A 27,211-nucleotide genomic window follows, 5' to 3' on the forward strand; every position below is an offset into this window, starting at 1 on the left:
CGACGTCTCCGACACACACACTATGTTAATGTCAGAGTTCTCAAAAATCATCTTGAATTCGTCAAGCTTGTTATTCAGGCTTTGGGCATTAATATAGCAGATATTTAGTCCATTATGTTTCTTAGACAATATCCTGATCATATTCGCTGTTGCATCTCTAGTATTAGTTTTAGTGAGAGGGCATCTTGAAAGATTCTATAGTTTGAATTCGAAATGTTATCATTTATATAGAACTGACAAGTTGAGTCAAATACAATCATGTTGAGAGATAAGGTGGTATTGTTTCTCTTCCGAAATTCAGATAGTGCTTTCAAAAGGAAATTTTTGTCATACGGAGACATCAATGTAGCGATAATTACTGCATCCGGTGAATTTCTTTCTTTAGTGTTGTTTCTGTTTCTTAACCGTTGTATAGATTTTAGTTTTGGAGGCGGAATATTACAGCTTCAGCAGATTTTTGTGAAAATATTGTTTAGGTTTTCATTTTCATTGAAAGGGATTCCAATTGTACGAAGATCTGCAGCAACTGGAGAATTTTCTTGACGTAAGACTAAGAGTTTGATCTCTTTTAATTCCAGTTTGAGAACATCGATTTCACATACTGCAGTTTCTAGTTTCGTGACTCTATAAATGATCAACGTAACATGCACGTAACTCGCATAATCTTTTGTCCAGTTCATTAAAGATTCGGTTTTCAGATTCTTTTAACTATAATTTCATACGATCTTAGCTTCACAAAGCGGTTTTCCAAAATCTGCATCAAGCGAAGTGGAGAGTCAAAGAGACTTGGTGTCTTTGTGATGTTACCAACCAATGTGTGGTGTAAAACGCTATCACGGTTCCTCTTGACTGCCTTGGAATCCATGCTGATGCTTTTATTAAGGTCGTGCAAAATCGGCTGGATTCGAAGATTGGGATGGCATTGTTGGAGTATTCATCTTTTTTTTTTTTTTGTGTATGTAATGAATACAATGAAGAAAATTGTCCTCATTGGTGTTGAGCAATTCCGTGATAGATGCTACCAGGTCTGAGTTTTAATTATAAAGACCCGACAACGATACAAGGTAAACAATACTTTCGCTTTGAGCCACTGTAGAATTCAAATTTACCGGTCAAATTAACTATTGTGAATTGTGTTTATTTTGTGGATCAAAACGGCAAATGTGGACACAATCAGCTGTTTATGTTGTTTTGTTTTATTTACATTTATTATACTGACGAAGCAGACAGCTATAATGATGGTTGTTGTTGTTATAGTTGTAACAGCGTATTGACGATGGTTTATCGTCAATACCGGTTAACATTTAGTGGTTTTCTTTTATTTGCTTTACTTTTTCCTTCCAGCAAAATTTATTGGAAAATTAAAAATTTAGCTTTTAAATAATTGCTGTTTTTTCGGAAAATAGCCAAGTGCGTGACACCACAACAGTTAGACGTATAACCAGCTTTGTTTTAATTAAATTCCGTTGTATAAGCAGACCGCTGTATAAGCAAACCGGCAAGACAAGGTAATGGAGCACTTAAAAAACACGTCTACTTGTGTGTAACATCAAACCCGTATTTGAAAAAAATATACTGACAAAAATAAAATCTTATATATTGAACAACAGCGTAATACACGACTACCGCAGAACAAGTATACCGCATAACAACTTCAATACGAAAAGTATATGAGAACAAACAGTACTGCTCAGCGTTGTTCATAGACATGAAGTACTAATCTACAAAGTACGTACCAGCCAATACCCATAAGTTGTTAGCGAGTTATCTTTCAAATAGGTCATTTAAAGTGAAATCCAGAGGCAATGTTTCATGCATCAAAAATATCAACGCCGGCGTTCCATAAGGAAGCATATTGGATCCTATTTTATATACTGCAGACATGCCTACTTCCGACACATGCCTCATGTCGACTTTTGGAGATGATACTGACTTATGAGCATTCATCGTAATCCGATAAATGCGTTTAAAGAGTTTCAAATACACTTTCGAGAGCTAGAACAATGGCTCCAAAAATAGAGAATCGCAGTGAATGCTAGTAAGTGCACCCATGTAACTTTTACTCTTAATAGAGAATCTTCCCCCCTTATGGTAATATTTTTGGACTGATCATATAAATGCAAAGTCAATCCAAATAAAGCTTAAAACAAGCAAACTGCATTGGCTCATCGCCATGGTCACCATTAAAATCAAAACTTGAATAAAAATGTTTACTATATAGAAGCATAATTAAAACAATATGGACTTATGGCAGATCTGGGGTACAGCATGTGCCACAAATATTAACAAACTACAAGGGAGACAGCCTGCCATTTTACGAAGCATCGTCGGAGCCCCTTGTTACGTCAGGAACGCTAATTTTCATAAAGATTTAAACATCAAACGGGTAAAGGATAAAATCACCATTTACACTCAATGCTAGATAAATAAATTGAGATCTCACCCCAACGCCTGTGCTCGAGATCTTATGAACTTTGATGGACACGTGCACCTCAGAAGGACCAACACGTTGAATCTCGTATAAAATTTGCTGCAGAAAATGTTAAAAATATAATAATATTTTCAATAATTGTAAATCCAAAACTTTTATAAGTAAATGTAAACACAAAGAGGTTATTTACATTGGTAAAACTCTACAATTAAATTAGATTATGATTTGTAAACTTATTGTTATTTTTATTTATGATAGATTCAATAAAAGAAATATAAAAAAAGGAAATTATATATACATTATATTAATCATCGAAGATCGCCTCATTATTTTTCAAAATATTCTCCATTAAGATCTATACACTTTTGCATGCGTTTGAACCAATTGTCGAAGCACTTTTGCTATTCGGATTGAGGTATCTCCAAAACATGTATTCTGAACGCATCAACTGCTTCTTCAGGTGTCGAAATGGGTCGACCTCGATCCATCTTAACAATATTAAAATTTAAGATAGAAAAGGAAAACAACAAATAGTCCAAAAGAGGAAGAAGGGTTAATATTATTCAATAAATAAATATAAACCTGACGTCAGACTATGTAAATAACTTATTAATTATTAATGTAATGAGTCAAATTTACTTAGTTTTAAATCTATTAAATCTAAATCTAATTTATAAATGTAATAAGTCAAATTTATCAAATCTGTGTAATAAATTATAAATATATCAAAAAAAAAAAAGAACAAATATTAAGCAATAATTTAAAATCTTAGTGAATTAGAACACAATATGTAAAAGAATGATAATACAATTTCATTTTGTATCATCATTCATTTCCAAAAGGGAAAGGGGTAGTGTACGTATGATATGAATCACCCAAAATGCACTGAATGAACAACACAACACATTTATGGTAAACAAAGCGTCTTCCATTCATGTTGACTGTAGTTAGTAACTTCAAAACACTTGTATAGTGGTATCAAATTGCTTTTAAAGTTTCCATACCGTACCAAATCATCAATATAAAACACTGGAAGTACTCCTTAACGTTACGGCATGAGAAACAGGCTACGAAAAATTAGACATATTCGTCGATAGACTTAATGAAAAAATATTCCAACAAACTTCAATATTCGACTTATAAACTGATAATGATGTTCCAATATAATAATCTTTGTATATACTAGGATATAGCTTTCAAAATCGAGAGAGTCGGTGATATGTATTCCGTTCCTCCTTTGCCAATATTAGGAAAAACCTATCCTCGTGATGGGAAAAACCGTCGGTGATGGTCCCGTCGTTAGTCACGGTCTAATGTCTCACTATGAGGATCCTCGCCTATTCTTGTCTTCCCAATCTTGAAAAAGGTCCCGTAGTTCGCCGTGTTTTTAGTTTTAGCCAAACCATGGTTTTGTTTGCCCAAGAACCCCAACATGCATTCCGTCGCGTATTTGCTGCTCCATTCCTTGATGAAGACCGTTGCCCTTGTATGCTGGGGGACGCCCATCATTCTCACAAGGTCGAGCTTTGTGGTCCCATGGGAAGTGTGTATACTTCCAAAGACCTTTTTGACGGTGCCAATACATTCTGCTAACTCAAAACGCAGCATCAAGATGTCCCCTCTATACACGCAGCTCTAATCCCTATGAGTGGACCCCCTTCAGAGTTCGACAGGTGATCAAAAACCCATTCGTTTACCTGATGCTTCACTTGGGATCGCTTCCTTGCCACTCTGGCGTAAAGGGGCGGTTCCAAACCTTTTTCAACGACCCTTCCGTGATGGCTGTGGCCTCCTTTTGCAAGTCACAGTCCTGGATGAAGACTCAGGGGCCATGTGCGCTTCCTTCGTTGTTGTTCCGACTTCATCTCCCTCCGCGGGACACTGTCTGGAGTCTCCATTGCGGGCTGGCTTGGCATTCCTTTTTCTTCTTCAAAGTTAAAGCAGTGTTATGCTTTTCGAGAGATCTGAATCTTTTCCCAGTTACCGTACATGTGCCTGGAATATCAGTTCTATCCCTTTTAGCATCTTGCAATTTCGCCTGGTTGCGCTGGCGATGTCTACCCTCTAGTCTCCTTCGTCGTGCCCGGATTTGTTTCTCGGTCTTCTTCTTCCGTCATCCCTGTCCTAATCTCTCGATTCGGCTGCGATGACACCGTCTTTACTTAAAGGCTGGGGACTAACCGCGTATCCTTCTGGTTTATTCGTCTCTTCCTCATTTGTAAGTCTGAGGCACCCACACCTATAGGAGGGGCGAACAGCATGCTTTGGAGTCCATTTTGAGCCTACTGCCTAAAGGCTTTACAATTTTTGCGTAATAGGTAGTACCTATTCCGAGACGCTGATATTTTTCTTTGAGGAGCGGAATGACAACACGCCTGCTCTGTTTAACGGTCAGTATTTTATCCATTATAAGCCTACTCCAAGGATTTAGATCTGGCGCTCCACTGGAAACTGATGCAGACCACCGACCTCTTAATGCATAATACAACAACAACAATGCTGCTGTAAAATGCAAATTTGCCCATGAACATTGCATTAAGATGCAGCGGGGATATTTCTCTCATATCATTGAGTGTTGTCCATAACAATTTTTAGCTCAATGATACGTTCCTTATTATTGGGGGCAACCTTCAGTCTGTCAGCATGCAAAACAGGTGTATTTGGATCTGTTCAGCCATCTCGTTGAGAGATGTGCGACAGTCGAGGGCGGTTTTTGTGTTCAAAAAAACGTTCTCCGGGGCTTTAATGGCTGAGGGGCTGTGTGAGAAGATATTTATGCAAATCATCGTTATGACGTTATATCGTAGCCTCCACTTGATACACACTGCAGTGGTCGGGTAAACTTTTTGAAATGACAAATTCTAAATCTATAGAGTACACCCCAAAGCCCACAAGTTTGGAATCATCCTTATAGAATTCTATGTAACTTATTACCAGGGATACCAGGGAGAGTTCCAATCAGTTCTATCAGGAATAGTGGCAGGTACTTTTTTTTTTATCAAAAAACGGCTCAGGTAGGGTGTAATTCACACTGCCTGGAACATCGGATTTTGTATCAATAGCAGTGTCCTTGGCCGCCACATGACCAAACACAAAGCTCCCTTAACATTACGGCAGTGGTCGCTACAATTTGTCTAGCCAAAATGTTTAGAGGCGTAAGATATAGCATTAAATTCAGTGCATCAGATGCTCAATGCTCAGTGCGTCTGACATGCTTTGGATCCGGTTGAGTATTGAACAGTGGGTGGACTTTTGAAGCGCCCTCCACCAGACCACAATACCATATAGCATTATAGGTCTGACAACTGCAGTATGAAACCAATAGCTCTCTTGCAGGTATATAGGGCAAGAGTTGCCTTTCTTGTCCCTTCCAAAATGTTGGATTTGAAGATCAATTTTCTGTCCAGCAATACACCCAGATATTTTGCGCTTTCTGTAATGAAATATACAATGCTAGGTATATTCCTTGACAGCGAGAGGAATGTAGCTGACTAGGTCGTGAAGGGTTGTTTCAGTGGATTTGCCTTTACCATATGCATGCTGCTGCCGCGACGGGCAATCTCCAGGGATCTTTGCCCTAAGATATGTTTCTATCAAACTCTCAAGAGTCTTCAGCATAAAGGATGACAGACTAATAAAACTAAAATCTTTCGAATTTGTGTGGTAGGGTTTTCCTGCTTTCGGAATGAAAATGACCTTCGTGTGCCTCCATCCCACAGGTATATATGACATGCTGATATAAGCAAAGCATATCTCTCTAAGCCAAGGGACCAGTCTATCAGACACACCTTGTAATTCAACAGTTGATACATCATCAGGGCCTCGCGACTTAAAGGAGTCGAAACTTCTAATCGGCCATAGGATTTTCGGCTCAGATACATTTTCCCTAGTAACCTCCGACGAATGCAAACCAGTGACAGCCTCTTCTGGCGCCACGTTGTCCGTCGGAGAATTTCCCGGGAAATGTGTAACAACGGCTAGTTATAGTGTTTTCTCATTTTCTCTTGTGGCTTTCGCTCTGTTGAAGAGTTTTCTGCAGTCATTCCTTAGACCAACCATGGCGGTCACTGTTTGCCCTTTGGCTTGGCATTAGAACATGCTGACACAAGCGAGTCATTCAGGGCCTTCGTGATCCGCTTTGCCACTATGTATATATCCTCTGCAGTTTTCACTTCCTTTTCTGGTCTAGAATGGATAGACGTGCAGAATTTGTGCCGAAATTTATCCCAATCCGCCTTTCTTCTGTTGTCTGCAGTATTTTCTGTAAGGCTGAAACTAATATGACGGTGATCATAGAAGCTGTGGTCATCCAACACATCCCAGTCGCATGTTCTTCCACTTATGTCATTCGCTATAAAGGTAATATATAGTACCTCCTGCCGGCTCCTGTTAATAGAGATCGGTATATACCATTTATTACAAATCGCCAAATTGCAACTTATAATATATTCGATAAGCAGCTCACCCCTTGCACTAACGTGCGAACTTCCCCACATCTGGTGATGTGCATAGACATCACTTCCTACAATAAAGCTTTTCTTCCCTAGAGAAGCGGCTTTAACCAGTGACTTGAGTAGAAAGGAGGCATCGTCACTTCCTACAATGAGGCTCTTTTCCCCTGCAGCAGTGGCTTCAATCAGCAACTTAAGGCTTGAAGACGGCATCTCAGAATGGTGTGACACATATAAGGAAGCCAGCTAGTAACGAGACTTGTTTATTTCAAGGCTGGGTACTATTAAATCTTCAGTGCTTAGCGCCGGAAGAAGAAAAACATTTACACTACTCTTTGCAAGAATACAGGCTCTGTGTCTTCCATTCCCGTACTCTCGAGTGGTTAAAATCGCGGAATTCTAAGCCCACGAACCACACACCCACGGTACCTGGATAAGAACCACGTCAAATCCTCCCGCCATCAGGAGGACCTATAGTGCCACCGTAGGGGCGTTACAATGGTGGAGATTTATCGGTAGAAACAGGACCATAGTCAGGATTCTGAAATTCCACCACTGTAGTGTAGGCCTCGTCTTCTGACTCCACCAGGGGTTCATCCACAAAAGATTCGTTAGATCTTGTCATGATGAGCTTCCGTACGCATTAAGGGCAGATGAGAAAGCTGTGGAACCACTCTTCCTCAGGACACTGGACACATGCGGTGTGGACGATTTCTCCTTAGATTTTTCACTAACTGCTGCTGTCCAAGTACTTCTTGAGTTCCGGGCTTTCCCGCTGACGCACACTTTGAGCCCAGTCAAACTTTGTGACCCACCTAAACAGGGCTTGTCGGGTCTCGTTTCTATGCCTTACCCTCCTGCTCCGATTGTGGCAGGGGGATTTTCAGTCTCCTGCAATCCGCCAGCGATGTGGACGAAGTTCCTCAGGCAAGTGTTCAGCAACAACTGCAGAGTCGTCTCCTGATTCCCCAACCCCACCGCTTTTATAGATTTTTAGGTTTCAACTTGTTGGATACAACCCCTTCAGACTTGTTGAATTTTGCGAGACAGCCGAAGTTTAGTACGAATACTGCTTGTCTCCGATCACTATCAGGCTCATCCAATCTTCCAGTCGGTGGTTGAAAGATTCGGAATGCATTCCCATAGTCTTCCAAGTATTGATTCAGATTCTAAAGGAATCCTTGGTTACCAATCATTCGCCATTGGTCGAGAAGAAATATCTTCCTTCTTGACTAAATTTAGTGCTGCAGATGTCCAAATCTCACCAATCTTTTTTAGCGCACAACGATACATTTCAATTGAGCGTTGATCCACAAAGGCAATTAGTCTGTATAGCCCCCAATACCAGCCTGCATCGTTTTTAGCGCACAACGATACATTTCACTTGAGCGTTGATCCTCGAAGGCAATTGGTCTGTATAGCCGCCGATACCAGCCTGCATCGTCACAAAGTGGAGGAGACCAAGAAAATTCTGCAAGGACATCGAAGTATACTGATGACAGTCCATTGACTATTCCACTTCAATTATTCCTAGGTATGCAGCCCTGTTCTTCCCCCTTGTCGACAACTGTCATCACCAAACTGTCCCTAGCGACATTAGCAATGGTTCTTGGACCCATCTTACAATTGTTCGCCTTAGTTCTTTTAGGCATGGGTTCTTTTAGCATGCCCTCCATGTGACCGCGGTCTTTTTGCTGACTGCGGTGCGGTTTCCGAATCTAGAAATGTAGTCTTTGGGGTAGCCTGTGCAGCGAATCCCTGAGCCCAATTTAGGGAGTCTCTCTCCCTATTAGTGAGAGATTTAGGATCATTCGCACCAAGCCTCTCAATAAACCTCAGAGCGATGTGCCTCCTATTATTCCAACCACTTAAAAGTTGTGTTGGTTTGCCGTGGAAGGCCGATGACCTAGGCAAATTATAGGCATGCGAAGATAGAATAAGTTCGGCCTTATCCTTAAGACTCGAACCAGGTGTCCTCGTCAAAAGCCCCTGCTGACCAGTCGTCTGTCGACTAGTGGAGCCTGAAGCTGCCACTTCACCAGTCAAGGATTCAGTAGCAGACATCATGCTACGGCCTGATACCACCACCGCAGCTGTTGAGTCTTTGGAGTCCATTCTAAGCCTACATCCGGGCTCTAGATCAACCGCCCGACTGGAAATGGTAACAGACGCAGATCATCAACCTCCTAATGGATACCACTATCCTTGAGTGACTTAAATTGTTCTTCCAAAAATAATAATCTATTACGAGTTACAAAAAAAATCTTGCGGAGCGAAATAACAAAACGTCCGTTTCGCCAGCATCAGGAAGGCTAACCACCGCTGAAAACTTTTTGCTCTTAGGTATAACAAGTAAAAGCGTGGTAAGCCGGGCCGAATCTTATATACCGTCCACCATAGATCGCATTTGTCGAGCTCTTCCCACAGTATATCTTTTTAGGCAAACAAAAGATAAACGAAAAGATTTGCTATGTTATTGGAACAATATTAAGCTATGGTTCATTTCGGACCATAATTGAATTGAATATTGGAGACCATAGTAGAAGTCATTGAGTAAAATTTCAGCCAAATCTAGTAGAATTGCGTACTTAAGGGGCTGAAGAAGCAAAATAGGGAGATCGGTTTATAGGGGAGCTGTATTAGGCTATAAACCGATTCATACCATATTCGACACGTATGTTAAAGGTCATGAGAGAAGCCATTGTGCAAAATTTCAGGCTCAAGAAGTCAAGACAGCAGAGCGGTTTATATGGCAGCTATACCCGGATATGGAACGATTTGAACCATACTTAGCACATCAGCTGAAAGTCATAACAAAACAACTCATGCAAAATTTCAGCTAAATGGGATAATAATTGTGCCCTCTAGTGGCTTAAGAAGTCATAACCCCAGATCGGTTTATATTGCAGCAATCAGGTTATGGACCGATTTGAACCATCCTCAGCACAGTTGTTGGAAGTCATAAAAAAATACCTCATAAAAACTTTCAGCCAAATCGGATAAGAATTGTGCCCTTTAGCGACTCAAGAAGTCAAGATTCTAGATTGGTTTATATGGCAGCTATATCAAAACGTGGACCGATATAACCCAGTGCACGACAAAAATATAAGGGAGAAAGTGGCACAGGGCAGGCCACAGGGGGCATTTTATCGCTACTCCTGTGGGTGACCACCATAAATAAACTATTACGGAAGCTAACTGAGGAGGGATTTGAACCCATCTGCTATGCAGACGATAGTATTATACTTCAACTACTAAGGAGTGATCTTGGATACGAAACTTAATTGGAAGTGTTACATTCAGGAGCGTACCGAGAAGGCTCATAGATGTTGGGCATTATGTAGACGGGCCGTATGTTCGAAATGGGGCCTAAATCAGATTATAGTTGTCTTAGCATAGGCGGAGCAATGAGGACCACGCCCACTAGCGCACTGGAGACTATTCTAGATATCCGACCCATTGACATACAGATTAAATGTGAGAAAGCCACTGCGGCTATGAGATTGAAGGCGATGGGAGAGTGGATTGAGGATGGAAGCAGCTCATACCATTGCAGTATAATCGAGGAGACGATAGGAAACCTGGAAGAAAAGGAAGAGGTTTCCGATCGGATACCTAAGACGACATTTGAGGCCGAGTGCAATGCACTAGTGCCAGCATTACAATATTGGACTGACGGAACCCTAGTATTGCTGTCTGGAAGATTATGTTACACGGATTGTTAAAAGCTAGAGGACAGAGTGGGCTTGGGGGTCTACATTGAGAACCTGACTGAGATCTGTTTTACTCTGCCTGATCATAACACAGTCCTGCAGGCAGAGATCCGAGGGATCACGGAATGAACATCTTCACAATCCGCATCGTTTGGATGCCGGGCCATAATGGAGTCAATAGGACGGCGAAAATCCTATGGGATGATCCGGACCGTGAGAGGACGAGGCTATTACTGAAAAGAAGTAAGAAAGAGGAAAGTATAGCTTTTGGTGTCATAACGGGAAACATAAGACTACGGGGAATGGTATGGAAAGCCATTAAGGATTTCTCAAGTAGCACGGAATTCATAACTTGAAATTTTCTTTTTCGAGGTTACTTTTCAGTTTTTAGAGCCCACAACAAGCCGATTACTGGCTTAGGTGTATGTCCATAGTGACATGGGGCGGATAAATATCTGCACCCTCTTTTCAACCTAACCTTTAAAAAAGAGGTACCATATCATTGACCTTAAACTTGAATCGTGAGAAGTTTTCCCCCTGTCCCCTAATTGGGAAAATTTGCATTTCACTAAGCGGTTCAAATGGATGGTAATAATTGATGCAACAGTATAACTGTTAAGAGCATAGAAACAAAATTTATGCCATCAATTGAAACAAACATTTTAATAAATGCGCCAATATAGGTCAATGAACAAATCGAGTCATTGACTATTTACGGCAACTCAGCAGTTATGCAAATGCATTTGCATACCATATGCGTAGAGTCAATCAACTTAATTTAAATCTGTATGCGTCTGCATAACTGCATTTAGTTCTTGAATTCGCTTTTACTTGGTTTGATATAACTTTCGTATTAATAAGCATTTATCGTTAAGCCGATTGTTAACTGTAAGAGTATATAAGCTCAAACAAAAAAAGCGATTTGGCAATCTATTAAAACAACCCCATGTGTTATTGCTTGCCCATTTTTTCTACTAGTTGCAAGTGCTAGGAGAAAAGATTCAGAAACTCAAGAATGGAAATTGTGATAGTTTTGACGCATCGGTTAAACTAACAACCACTACTCCTTCTTGAATTGACATTTTGGTGGTGATTGTTAGTTTAAACGATGCGTTAAAACATTTCATCACAATTTCCATTCTTGAGTTTCTGAATCTTTTCTCCTAGCACTTGTAGCTAGTAGAAAAATGGGCAAGCAATAACACATGGGGTTGTTTTAATAGATTGCCAAATCGCCTTTATTTTGTTTGAGCTCATATACTCTTACAGTTAACAATCGGCTTAAAGATAAATGCTTATTAATACGAAAGCTATATCAAACCAAGTAAAAGCGAATTCAAGAACTAAATGCAGTTATGCAGACGCATGCAGATTTAAATTGAGTTGATTGACTCTACGCATGTGGTATGCAAATGCATTTGCATAACTGCTGGGTTGTCGAAAATGGTCAATGACTCGATTTGTTCATTGACCTATATTGGCGCATTTATTATAATGTTTGTTTCAATTGATGGCATAAATTTTGTTTCTATGTTGTTAACATTCTCCCCCGCGTTGAACAGCGTTCAACAAATGTATGTCAATCACAGGAGATATATATGGTGTATATAATGATAAATTACATTTATTAGAATTTATAGTTCTTAGTTAACAGTTTAGTTGAAGCAATTTTAATTTCTTTCTAATGTAAAAAATTAAAGCTTTTACTTGAAATGATATGGTGATAAGATAATTATGTAATGCTAAATATTAATAATGTGGGTTCATTTCCATATAAATTTTATTGAATGTTTCAAAAAATTAGAGTAAGTTTACAAACTCTAGTCTAATTGAATTCTGGAGAGTTTTACCAATGTGTACCTTTAAGTTTTCATTTACAAGAATTTAGTATCTATAACTATTCATTCAATTATTTTTCTCTTTATGAATAAGAAATGGGTGCAATTTTAAAGTACAAGGAAATCAGGATAGTAAAGATTTAGTTGATAGAATAATGAACTAGCTTAAACGACAAAGTTGTGCCTTGGTGTTGGTGTTGGTCCATCGTTGCTTGGTTGAATCTGGCGTTTTCCAGGTAATCTGATTCTTTTCCGTTGAGGTTCGTTGTTATCAATTTCATCGTAGGCAGATGTAGAGATCTGTTTCTGCTCAGCGTTAGCGGCACAATCATTTTCAGATTCAGTGATATTCTCTATCGGCAACAGTGCAAGTCGATGAATTGGTCGTTTGAACACTCCAGTAGCAGTTTTTACTTCAGCAACTCTAACTGTTCCATCATCACTAGAGTGGACATGACAAATTCTCCCCAATAGCCATTTCATTACAGGTAGATTATCGTCTTTAATGATGACCATATCTCCAACTTTCACATTGGGAGCCCTTGTTCTCCATTTGTGGCGTTGTTGAAGTTCATTTAAATATTCTGAGGACCATCTTTTCCAAAATTGTTGTTTTAAGTGGGACACCAGCTTCCAATGGGTTAATGCTGATGTTTTCATTGTTTCCGCACGGCTGTCGACTTGAGATGTCAGTGCTTCGCCAATGAGGAAATGACCAGGGTTAATGCTTCGAGGTCATTTGGATCATTCGAAATGGGTGTCAACGGGCGTGAATTCAGTATAGCTTCTATTTCCGCAATTACTGTCTGAATTCTTCGTGGGTTAAAGATTCAGTGGAAACGCTGCGTACCAACAAATATTTGGCGGACTTTACGGCGGCTTCCCATAATCCCCCAAAGTGAGGGGCTCTGGGTGGAATAAAATGAAAATATATTCCTTTTGAACTGGACGCGGAACTAATGGTTTCTCTTGCCTTGTCTGAATATATGCTCTCGGCTAGTTCCGCCAATTGGTTCTTGGCTCCCACGAAGTTAGTTGCATTATCTGAATATATATTTTGGCAGTGACCTCGGCGAGCAATGAATCTTTTAAGTGCCCCAATGAATGACTCTGTGGACAGATCAGATACCAACTCTAGATACACAGCCTTTGTTGTAAAACAGCAAAACACTGCGATGTAAGCTCTTGTGGGTTTTTTACCTCTGACCTTGTGATGAATTCAAAAGGGTACGCAATAGTCTACTCCTGAATTGATGAATGGTCGAGCAGGAACTATTCGGGACTGTGGAAGGTTGCCCACGACACAGTTTTGGTTGCGCTCTTGTGCATTGGACGCATTTTTGCACAACTGATCGTGCTGTTATCTTTCCTCTGATAAGCCAAAATCGTTGCCTAATTGCATTCAGCAACGCTTGAGGTCCACAGTGCTTGTTCCCTTCAAGAATTTTAATAAAAAGTAATTTGACAATTGGGTCATTATAAGGCAGTATCATTGGATGCTTGGCATCTGTCTGCAAATATGACTTTTCCACGGAACCTCCAACTCGCATGATTCCATTATTATCTAAATATGGCGTGAGCCCGATCACTGTGCTGCTTTTATCGACTTCACCATTTTCTTGAAGTTGTTTGACATCGGTGGGGAAGTCTGATCCTTGTAGTTTGCGAACTATAACAGTCAAGGCATCATCCAATTCCTCCGGGGTAAGTGAGGTTTGTGTGGGTCTTAAATGTTTTCCAATCCTTGAGTTTTTCCCAAATCTGATGGCATATCCAAGAATTCTTTGTAGGGTCATGAATGACTCTTTATGCTGAATTCTGTAAATCAGGTTATCATCTTCAACTGCAGCTGCCGTAACTGTCGGCACCTTCTTCCTCTCAATGTCACTTGTAATGGCCAACCTTCTGTGGCCATAATGATGCATCCCCATGAAGGCCACGAAAGTCTTGTAGGACGAAGACTGTGCATTGATCCAGTGTAGGAAAATCTCGGAGTCGGTCCAAATGTATATTGGGTTCTTCAGCATATTGTTTGCGAGTTGAGCTGCTTTCAAAGCGGCACATAGCTCAAGTCGAGGTAGTGTTTCTTGCTTTAAAGGAGCCACCCTTGATTTTGCACACAGCAATCGTATAATGTCTCGTCCATCCTTCAGAATGGCACGAATATATGCAGCTGCACCGTAGGCCTTTTCAGATGCTTCAGCAAATACGTGTAGCTGGGATTTTGTTGGGATATCGCCTTGAAAGATGTGTCGCGGTACCTTTAACTCGTTTAAACTCTCCGAATCTTGTCTGAAAGTTAGCCAGACAGCATGAAGATTTGCAGGTAGTGGCTCATCCCAAGAAAGTTCATGCATCCATAATTCCTCAATAAATATCTTTGCCTTAACAATGACAGGAACGATGAGTCCAAGTGGATCAAATAGTTTTGCCAACTCAGATGTAACTGTTCGTTTTGAGACTGTTCGAACTTCGTTCAGTTTCACCGTGATGCGGAAGTGGTCACTTTGAGGTAATCAAAACAGTCCTAATGTTTTGACAGTATCGGAGTTATTCAAATCATCTACATTAAGGCTCATTTGTTGGTCACCCTTTGGTATGTCTTTCAATAGGCTGGGATGGTTTGCGCACCACTTTTTCAAATTGAACCCATGTTTTTTCAAGATCTGCACCAGCTGTTTCTGAATCTCGATTGCGGTGTTCATGTTGTCTGATCCGCCGAGACCATCATCAACATAAAAACTATTCTTTAGCATCGTTGAACCAAGCGGATAATTAATGATGTTCTCATCTACAATTTTCTGCAAACATTTTGTAGCGAGGTATGGAGCTGCCCTTGTGCCATATGTCACTGTAATGAGCACGTAGTAATTAATCGGCATGGCTGGATCTTCCCTCCAAATTATCAGTTGATATTGGTGATTGGTGGAATCTAGTAGTATCTGCCTATACATTTTTTCAATGTCAGTCGTGAAGACGAATCTCGGCAATCGGAACCTGAGTAAGATTGAGAATAGATCGCTTTGCACGACTGGTCCAGTGTACATAATGTCGTTCAAGGATAATCCAGTTGATATTTTAGCTGATGCGTCGAACACTACTCTAAGTTTTGTTGTAGTTGAATCGGGTTTCAGCACGCAATGATGTGGAATGAAATACTTTGGGTCCATCACGTTGTCTAGTTCAACTTTCCGCATATGGCCCAATTCTTCATATTCGCGCATAAAACGTACGTATTGTGTGCGTATCTCCGGATTCTTTTGCAATCGTCTCTCAAGGCTGATGAATCGATTGTAGGCTTAATTTTGCGACTGACCCAATGCCTGAGGGTTTTCGCGAAATGGAAGGCTGACGATGAATCGGTTGTCTACGCTAGTCTGCACATGATGCACGAAATGAGATTCACATTGATCTTTTGCTGGAGATAATACCTTTTCATTAGATCCGACCTCATCCATTTTCCAAAGTTGTTCAATCGCAGTTTCTAGTGATGTTTCACTATCAAATATTGCATACGTTGGTGCTGTTGACTGACAGGCAATGTTGTGTTGTCGGATTTGTCCACCGACGATCCAGCCAAGTGAAGTGTTTTGAAGTGTTGGAAGATCGTCAGCAAGTCTTGTAGTTCCAGGTTGCGTGAGACTAAAGTAAAATTCAGCACCAAGTAGAATATCTATTTTTTCTTGTTTATAGAAATTGGGGTCTGCTAGATGAATGTTCCTTGGAATGTTCCATGTGGAACCGTCAACGTTCTGGTTTGGTTGTGATGGAATGATAGTTGGTAAGACGAAGGCTTCCAAGTTTGTAGAGAAACAATGATCTCTTGATGTCATTTCAACATTTATACGATGAGTTGCTCTTTTCTGGACCTTTCCAACCCCATCAATGCATAGCGATGCTTCCGCTGGTGAGAGAGATAACTTTCGAATGAGCCTTTCCGTTACAATATTCACTTGAGAACCTGAGTCCAGCACTGCCCGGAATTCATATGAAGCACCATTTGGAGATTTGATGACTACCTTTGCTGTGGCTAATATTACATAATTATTGTTACCGATTAAAGATAAGGCGGATGCAGATGAGACTGACACTGCGTTGTTTGGGGCTGCGCTGTTTTGTGTGTTTGAATGTTGTTTTTGAGTTGAGTTTTGATTTTTAGGTGAATTTTGGTTCCCCTTTTGCAGATGCAGCAACGTGTTGTGTTTGTTGCTGCACTTTCTACAACTGCTTGCAGACCAGGCCTTTGCTGAATGGTCAATCTTGAAGCAATTGACACAAAGTTTGTGTTGTTGTACCCACTTGAGTTTTTCAGGTTCTGCCATGGTCAAAAATTTTTTGCAGTGATAGAGCGGATGGGGTCCATTACTGCATAATTTGCAAATTTTGTTTCCAGATGCTGTCACAGAAGAGACTACCCGGCTTGTGTTTTGTTGAAACTTTGAAACTGGAATTCTAGGAAACTGGAATTGATTGAAACTGGAATTCTAGGAAAGATAGTAATTCATCAATTGTTGGTACCTCCTTTGGTTTACCGAGTGCTTGCATAAACCTAATGTGAAGGCTACGATTCATCTTTTTAACCATTAATGGCAGAAGTATGGCGTCCCAAGAGGAAGTATCAATCCCCAGATTATTCAGTGCCAACAGACATTCTCTTGTGGTGTCATGCAAATCTTTGATTTTAGCTTCAGAGGATGTCCCCGTTGGTTGATTTAGGATCTTCTCAATTAATGTTGCCACTAAAACCCTTTTGTTGTTGTAACGCTCCTGCAGGAGCAACCAAGCGGTTTTGTAATTTTCATCTGTTAATGTCAGGTGGCTTATAAGGTTGCTTGCTTCTCCAGAAATGTTTGTTTTCAGGTACCATATTTTCTGTACGTTGGGCAGAATAGTTCATAAAATTCACTCCACTTCAAATAGTCGCCGTTGAACTGCGGGATTGTTACCTTTGGAAGTGGTAATGCATGTAGTGGCACTGAATTGATTGCCCGTGACTGTCTATATGTAACTGGTTCTTTATATTTGTCTACCATTACAGAAAGCCTTATAATTTGATGTTGAACGGAATCTTCCAACGCATTATATTCCTCTTGGTAAAGACCTGATTCCGATGGGTCCTCCAGATGCTGCCATACTTCATCGTAAAGGTTCTGTATTTGAAGCCACAGACCTTTGACTGTCTCGATCTTGATGGAGTAGCATTGCATTAGTTCGCCGTCCTCCACCGATGTCAAACCCTGCAGGAATAGGTTTAAGGCCGTCATCCGAACTAGAGTCCGGATTTTTATGCAAATTGCATTTTGAATCCGATTGAACTCAAATTTCGTATCTAGGATCATTTTGACGCAACAAATTTTTTTTAAGGAATATTAAAGATATTCAAAATTTTAAGTTCTCTATACATTATATAGTAGAGCGTTGTAGTGAATGAACAATTAGCGCCCAGCACAAAAGGGCTTAAACGAAAATCATTACTTAGATACTACTGTAGCGCAGGGGTTTGCATGTCCGAATATGACGCTGAACGCTTGGGTTCGAATCCTGGCGAGAACATCAAAAACATTGTTCTGTGGTTCCCTCCTTATACTGGCGGCATTTGTGAGGTACTAGCTATTTAAAAAAAATGCAGCTTTATCTAAAGCGAACGGAGAGTGCTAACATATTATTACGAAATTTGGTATAAATGATAGAAGTCCAAAGTAATTAACAAATAGTGCTACGTTTGCACGAAAACGTATATTTTGCAATGGATGTGGTACAAACTGGTACTTGCTTTATGAAATGAGTTGGTGAAAATAAATTCACTTTGCCGAAAGTTAAAAATGGTGATGGGAACATAAAATTTTTCACAAATGCCCTGCTTTGTTAAGCGTTAATTTTATCTGTTTGCAACACATCGAAATATCAATTTCCGACCCTGAAAAGAGTTTTTATTCTTAATCCTCGTAAAATTCGTAGATGATTTAAAGATGTCCCTATGTCCGCCTCAGTTGTAATCACTGTTTTGTATAGATTCGTATTTTGTCCATACGCAGGATAAATTCTTGAACGAGCCAAATCGGAGGATATTTGTGTACAGCTGCCATATAGATCGGACCATATTCAGATGTACCTGTCATATGCACTGATCTACCGATTTGTAAGGCGCATTTATTTGTTTATTTTGGTGAGTTTTGATACAGTTGATATATTAGTTTTGTATACAGCTGCTGTTGATATATTAGTTTTGTATACTGCTGAGGTCTAAATCCGTAAATAAAGTACGATTTCATACTATTTTGTACGTTTTTGTACCTAAATGAACAAATTTCAAAAACAAATCCTCTTCTCACTGAAAAGGTGTACCTGTTTCCCAAATGTAAGCGCTGTGGCTTAAATCGTTAAGAAATTACAAATTTTTTTAAGCTGTACTATAGCAAGTTATTTTTACTACTGGCATGATTTATTTCCGCATATATTACGATAGTTGTGACATGCTATTCATGCTGTGCATTGCTTATTCTGCTGCTTATGTTGAAATGTAGAAGTCTTTAATGTTGAGTACCTATTGCAATATATCGGACCAAAATGTTGGCTACTACAGCCATATAGAATGAAATATATAAAGGGCGACTTTTTAGCTATTATCTGTTTGGCGGTACTGGTTTAAACAGCTCACGCACGTTTCCTGTATTGTTTTACTGCCAAACATCTTCAATGTGGTCTATTATTTAACCAAGAATCGTCTTACAAACGAACAACGCTTGCAAATTATTAAATTTTATTGTCAAAATGTGTGCTCTGTTAACAAAGTTAAGAAAGAAAGAAAAAAGACGAAGCTCATTTTTGGCTCAATAGGTACGTACTAAAGCAAAATTGTCGATTTTGTAGTAAAGGTCAGCCAAAAGCATGAGATGATATCCAATATTTTTTGCCCAAAATGGAAAAGCTTGACTTGCATAACATGTGGTTTTAACAAGACGGTGCCACATACCACAAAGCACGCACGTCAATGGACGTATTGAAAGGCGAGTTCGGTGAACATTTGATTTCACGTTCGAGACCGGTCAATTTGCCGCCTAGATCGTGCGATTTAACGCCTTTAGACTAATTTTTGTGGTGCTATGTTAAAGTTCATGTTTATACAGACAAGCCCGCTTCAATTGACGCATTGAAATACAACATTGAAGTATTTATTCGTGAGATACAGGGCGAAATGTTGGAAAGAGTATGCCAAATTTGGACTAAGCGGATGGACCATTTGAGGCGCAGTCACTGCCAACATTTGTGTGAAATAATCTTCAAACATTAAATTATGTGGACCGTACTGTCGATTAAAATAAAGATTTCATGCATTTTCCTGAATTTTATGTTTTTTTTTAAGCTGTACTATAGCAAGTTATAAAAAAACCCTTTATATGGATATATATCGGAGCTATGTCTTAACCTGGCCCGACTTTGATTACATTTTGCACACGTAAATAAATAAAATAAAACATATCGTACTAAATTTTGTAAAGATCGAGCCAAAATTAAGGCTACCACAACCTTGTTGTTGTTGTTGTTGTAGCAGTTTATTGTGTTCTATCTTTCGTCTGCTTGATTCTGTTGAGTTTCAAGACCCAGGAACTCTGCGACTAAGTTGGGGTGCGTCCACGGGGGTATGGGTCTGAGTAGAGTGGGTCTGGTTGGGCAGTTAAACAGGTGACGTGTATCGTGAAGTCCCTGGTTACAATCGGGACATACATCTTGCACGTCGGCATCAATCCTTGCTCAGCAGGAGTTGAGGCGGCTACATCTGCCGGAACTTAATTGAGCCAGAACTTCTCTGGTTTGCGGTCGTTCTCCAAGCACCACATTCACCCGGTAGCTATTCACCGCATTTGTTACCGTGTCTGCATGAATATTGTTCAGAACTGCTTGATATGCAGCTTGATCTAGAGGTTCTCTCTTGTAGCGCTGAACCTCAACCCGTCGCAGTTCGGAGGTCGGCATTCTAAATCTGAATATTATTCCACTGCGTGTCATAAAGCTGACGAGACCACACTGGCGCTGCATTACTTATCACAGACCAGCCAATTGCTTTGTACGTGGTCAACAAGGTTTCTTTGTCTGCACCCCAAGTGCTGCCAGCTAGTGACTTGAGGGCCATGTTTCTACTTTTGGTGGTGCTTCGACTTCTTATCCCTAAGTTCCACAAATGACTGGCGACCATACAAATAATTCGCGACCCAGCGTTTCAGGCCTGGCTGGAGGAACGTGTTGGCGATGTCCTCAAATAGTATGGCATGGCTGACTGTGTTGAATGCCTTCGATAGGTCCAGTGCCACGAGTACCGTCCTATCACATGGCCTGGGCTAATTGAAGCCACGGCAAATGTGTGCGGTGATGGCATGCAAAGCAGTTGTTTTGCTATACAGTCTTTGAAAACGATGTTGATGCTCGGCGAATGGAAATTCTCCTACGAGGCTCAGGAGGAGTAACGCCTCAAGTCTCTTTGCTTGTCTTTGGTGAGAGGAGGGAAATTGGTATGTACGATTCTCCCAAACTCGGGTCCTTTCCAGGCTTCAGTAGCGGGATCACTCTGCCCATTTTCCAGACATCGGGAGCTATATGAGTGTTCAAAGACAGATTGAGGACAGAAGTAAGGTACTCAACTCCAGGTACATCGTCAACATCAATGTAGAGATTAAGTCGGGGCCGAACGTCTTGGATTATCGGTAAATTGTGATTGTGGTCCATCGGCTCGGAGACCACGGATACGGCGAATGGTTCTCCTCCTTGCCCTGCCACTCCCGGAATTCACAATAAATTGATGGTTGAACAACCTGGCGCATCTCTTCGGATCAGTCACGGTTACTTCGCCAAAAGTGACTAAGGTCCTGTCATCCCGTCTACCGGGGTTCTAGAGTGACTTTACAGTAGACCACAGCTTGCCTAAACCGGTGCCTAAATTACATTGTTCCAAGTGTTTCAGCCACAATTCCGTTTATGTTCGTTGACTGCCCTGTTTATTTCCAGATTCAGCTCGCTGATTCTGGGGTCCATACAACGAAGCGCCGGGAAATTGGGCCGCACTTGGGGTATTCGGCCGGTTGTTATAAAGCGAGCGGCTGCTGCGTTAATGATGTCTCGGAATTTCCTCTCGGCCACTAGCACATCCGAGAGGGGTGGCAGTTCACTAAAGCGGCGATTGGTATACTTTCTGAAGCCAGCCCAATCGGCCTTCTTATAATTGATAAACGTCCGGCGCTCAGAGGTTATGAAGTCGGGTGGTCGGTCGATGGTCAGAATTATGGGGAGGTGGTCTGACCCCAAAGAGATGACGGCTTGCCAGAATACGTCATTCAATAGATCAGGGGATGCAAAGGAAATGTCTGGCGAGCTACTGCACCTTCTCGTAGTCCTAGTGGGGGCATCCTTATTCACTGTGCAAAACGTGAAGCCTTCAATCTGCTCTGCCAGCTCTGTCTGCTCTGCTCAGCTATGCCACGCTGGTCGTTACCTAGGGGAAATGCCATGAAGTGTGATGAGCATTAAAGTTTTCTAGTACTAGACGATTGGTCATTAATTGGGACACAGCCACCAACCGGCGGTATGTACACGTTGTATAGCTCTATCTCGGCAGTACCGGGCCTGACTGATATAACCATGTAGGGGTCATTAGCGCCAGGCGCAGGCGAGATGGGTCTATATAGCACGGAATAGTGTATCACGTAGGCCAATCCCCCACCCCCATTCCTTGAGCGATCCTTACGTAGCACATTGTATCCGTGACAACTGTGCAAGCTGCAGGTGTTGGTCAGCTTTGTCCGACTCACAAAATAAACAATCTCATCGATTTTGCCACAGAGACTGTTGCGTTTATTTGTAAGAATGATACACTTCCCAGCACTTGCCACGATCTCTCCCGCACGGGAGAGGTCGGGGGGTCACATATTCCGACGACGAGGACGCAGAAGGCGACGACGAAGACACTTGTGAACCACTGCTGGCTATGTTCGCACAGCATCTTGCAACATCCCGTAGTGAAGTGAGGCCAGAGCAAGATCGGAAATGTACCCACCCACCCATGCACCGGTTACACCTCATCGACACCGACCGGTGATGTAGGCGGTTCTGGAAAATCAAACAGAACCAGGCTACAGGGTTCTTTTCAATCCCGGCACGGACCAGAAGTGTGTGGTGATGGCAAAATAGCTTAAAACGCCTTATTCTAGGTTAAAAATTATTTGTGTGAAATCGGGACTTCAATACGTTCATTCGTTCAAAATATGCTTTTGCCAAAATCCGGTCTCTAGTGATAACTAAGCAACAGATACATAGACTGGCGAACATTCGATCGGGGAAGATAAAATAACAATATGTGATTACTGAGTTGAAATGAACTGTTTCAACGAGAAGGACCGATTAATTGCCTTTAGCTGGTTTAACTAATAGACCCGTTGAATGGATCTAGTTCGTTGACAAGCTACACAAGTCTACTAATATGGTGTTTCCAAAGAAATACATGTTACGCTTTTAACACGCTTTGGAAAACATAGATACATTAAACTATTTTTAAGTTGGTTAATTAATTATAACAAATGGGTCAATTAAATATGTAAATATATACGCTTCGTGGATGTAAAAGACATAAATGGAATTTACATTACCTGAACGCACATATTTGCATGGCACATCAGCCTTCCCTTCTCAAAACGCCAAGTTTGAGTAGTAGCTCGTTGGTTGTTTTGTGGTCGAACCACAAGTTTCGTGTATTCACTAGGATTAGGAGGTTTCTCTAGATCCAAAACCAGTCGAGGAGATGATTGCGCTGATTTAAGGTATTCACTGGGTGGAGAAGATCCTTCGTGTTCTAGCTGGCCATAGGAATTCATCAGCCAAAGTTGAGAGCGATCTCCAGTGCACTTCCTTGTAATAATTACTCTTTTGTCTTTTACACCAAGAACCAGCTGCTGCGTTTCTATGCTTACATTGTCATCACATTGAGATATGGCAGAACGAAACGTTTCCTTGAAAGCAATATATATAAAGTTTGCATATGTTATATTTTTTGCTATTCCTGATTTTTGAAGTGGATATTCTATGGAATTTCCGCCAGGTGCTTCGATGCGCAGAACATGCAACCCCAAAGAATCGTCCAAAACATAAGCAAGCGACGAAAAAGGTTTCACGTTCGTCCGCCAATAGGGTTCAACACCCATCTGCGAAAAATGTATGGATACTTCCGAAAAATTGTCAAAACGAATGGGAGGGGGCAGGGTGTGTGCATCTGTGAAATGTAAAATATAGGTACCGCCATGAAGAATGACTTCCAGTCGTAGGAATATCATTTCTCCCACTTCAGTTCTCAGATTTATATACAAGCTTTTGGATTCATTAACGGGTAGGCCATGAGACCAACGACAGTATTCTTCCTCAGCTACACGAACACACAGTAGAGGTTCCTGATCGCAGTTAGACCAATGAAAAGGGAAATTGCTACCGGGTAGAGCAGATATAAGATTTTCTGGAGCAGTTTCCATCTGAAAGAAAGAATCAAAGTATACGAGCTTAATTTGTGAACGTTCGGTGTACTAGGTAACATTTAACCAATTTATAAAAAACGAGTAAATAGTTCGGCAAGTAAGCCCGACCTTGCAAAATTTGATAACTCTCCACCATGAACGCATTTGTGAAGTTTAGTGCACGGTTTCTCTCCGAGTGGATAACAAATTCGCGCTCTACTCCAAAATATCTTTATTTGAACCCCATATTGGTGTGGTCGATAAATATGTGCTGTTTGGGGTGGGGCCTTCTTTACACTTGACCCCCAAGTTTGGATACATAATATTTGTTTTCGGTTACTACAAGAATCTAAAAAAAGAACAATTTTGCTTAAATCGCACCATCATATCCGAGATCTGACATTTTAAAATTAAGGGTAAAGGAGAGATCCTCTACCCTCTACCCTGTATGAAAACTACTTATTCGTAAAGTATGTGAAACTCAAGGAACAATGTCAATCAAATAATTCAATAAAACACACTTCAAATGGTATTATTGATGAAAAGCTAAAAAAATACTATGTGCGCCAGGTCCGAATATTGGGAATCCACCACCATGGATTCTACTAAAAATGTACACAAATGTCCTTAGTGGAAGGGCACAGGTGTACTTTCGTTTTTGTACTTTACGTACAAAATTTCTGCCAAATCAGCCAAATATTTAATTTTATTTTGGACGCAGAAGAATACTCGGGAAAACGGTTTATATGGGAGCTATATCATACCAGTTTGGACCATACCTACCACGGATGTTGAACTTTCTAATAGAACACTACATACAATATTTCGGCTAAATCGGATAATAATTGGGGTTTCTAGGGGCTCAAGCTGTCATATCGGGAGATCGGTTTCTATGGGACCTATACCAGGTTATAAATCGATTTAGATCGTTCTTGGATCAGTTGTTGGAAGTCGTAACCAGACGTACAATATTTCAACCAAATCGAATAAAATTGCGACATATAGGGGCCACGAAGTCAAGTCAAAGGATTCTTTAAAGACATTAATTTTAATGCAATTTTTTCTAAAGAAAATATTGTTACTTTAGCATTTTATTTGTAATTGTAAAGCCTTTATAACTTTGAAACTAGAAGGTTTCTAGTGGCGGATATAAGCTTTCAGAAAATGTTTAAATTGGCCACCATGTTAATATATGGGGTGTGCTATGCTGGGTTATAGTTGACTTCTAGCGATTTCTTTAATACTTAAATGCTAATAACATTCGATTTACCGCACTGATTTTTTTTAACGAAAAAGCTTTTACATGTGGACAAAACGTTCAACCGCCAAAATATAGGAACGATTACAATCTTATATATAAAAATCAATTTGTGTTTGTTTGTCTGTTCCGTATAGACTCAAAAACGGCTTACCCTAATTTTCAGAAACACCAGATCTCGGAGATGGGTGATTCGATTTAAGCGAAATTTTGTGTGATCTCTTATAGTAAACTAAAAACAAAAATTTGATATCCAAATTCCGGATGGGGTACCTAGGGGGGACACCCCACCCCAAAATCTACCAAATATATATATATACAGACCAATCACAACAATATGGGACTTAAATGAAAGGTATTTAAGATTAGAAAACATATCTGATATCCAATTTTCGGACCAATTGTTTGGGTGAACACCCCAACCCCCAAATAATCCCCAAATCGGACATATTTACCAACCATGGCAGTATGGAACTGAAATAAAAGGTATTTGCGATTACAACACGAATTTGACATCTAAATGTGGGACCAAGTTTCTGGGGTCCGCCCTTTCCCCTCAATATTGCAATGGACCATGGCAATATTGGGCTCAAATAAAAGGTATTTGAGTGTAGAATACGAATGTGATATTTAAATGTGGGGGGACGCCCGTCTCCATATACACCACCAAAGAGGACAAATTTACGACTATAGCAATATGGGGCTCAAATGAAAAGTCTTTGAGAATAAAGCACGAATCTGATATCAATATTCGGGAAAAATGACTATGGCGCCACCCCACCCCCATAACACCAATCAAAGAGGGCGTATTTGCTGACCTTTGCAATATGGTGAGGAAGAGATATTTTAGAGTGGAACACGAAGCTGATATATATTTTCAGGGCCAAGTGACTGAGTGGAGGCCCCAATTTGGGCCTCCACTTATTTGATTTTGATAGTTTTTAGGACCCATACCCCGAACAAGCGATATATATATCATTTTTCGTAGCATGGTAATTTACTAAAAGCTCTTAAATTGTCGAAAATAAATTTTCAAAAATAGTTTAAAACCCGAATTTCATCAAAATCACTATTTTATGGAACAAAAACTAAAATGTTGCCATTTTTAAGGTATTAGAAATCTTTTAAAACATTTGTAAAAAAGTGAAAGCACACATGCTGGAATAAAAGCCGTATATAAAATCTATTTGTTCTGTTTTCTGTATTTTTTAGTTTTACTCCATTTTTATTCGCATTTTCCAAAAATTTAAATAAAAATAGTTATTTAAATAAACCGAACATTTCTCTCAAACGGCGTCAAGGTGGCAACTTCAGTTATGTTTCTGAAAGCTCTTGTGAGTACCATTAATTTCGGGTATCACTTTGTTATGTAACTAATTTTGAAGTATGTAATTTATCAAACCGAACTGTAACAAATAATTCGGCATGTGAAAGGCAAAGCATTAGTAAACAACTCTTCAAATTCGATACACCCCTAACCGATAATTTGTTTTCCTTTTCAATAAAACCTGTTGTTTGTCTCCATTTGAAAGTGTTTTCTATCAGAACAAATCAAAAGTATGTCAAAACTTCATTTTGCTTGTGGCAAAAAAAAGTGGGTCATTGGAAGATTCGACATTGTCTGGTAAAGTACGTAAATGGTAAAAAATCATGTTCTACACTTAATTTGGTCCACAATTCCTGTCCAATTCGCCATATGCCAATCCGATGGACTTTTCTATTTGGGCCACTTTTGAGAGCAAGGTGAGGACTAAAATATATGGCCGTATGAATGCGCTGAAGAAATCTATTTTACAGGAATGGGCCAAAATACCGGCAGATTACGTTCGTGCAGCTTGCAATTCATTTCTTTAAAGACTCAGAACAAAACTTAGGGCAAGATGTGGTCATATCGAGCAAAATTTAATGGATTCAAATATTGAAATCATACAAGGAATTTTGTCGTTTGAATCGGAAACACTTCCTGTAGGCTACCCGGTAAATTTTATGGAAGATATAAATGTGTTTATTTGGGTTATTTATGAACGCATA

At 40.2% G+C, this 27,211-nt stretch overlaps 1 protein-coding gene across 1 annotated transcript in view; it reads right to left on the reverse strand.

Moving 5' to 3' along the window:
* LOC106094757 (intermembrane lipid transfer protein Vps13D) overlaps positions 1–27,211 on the reverse strand; it is a 502,283-nt gene that overhangs the window by 130,481 nt on the left and 344,591 nt on the right. The window contains exon 15 of the mRNA XM_059360895.1: positions 23,068–23,940. Coding sequence (XP_059216878.1) covers positions 23,068–23,940 — 873 coding nt within the window. The remainder of the gene's footprint in view (positions 1–23,067; positions 23,941–27,211) is intronic.

Source organism: Stomoxys calcitrans, chromosome 1 (genome assembly GCF_963082655.1).
Source record: "Stomoxys calcitrans chromosome 1, idStoCalc2.1, whole genome shotgun sequence".
Taxonomy (NCBI): domain Eukaryota; kingdom Metazoa; phylum Arthropoda; class Insecta; order Diptera; family Muscidae; genus Stomoxys; species Stomoxys calcitrans.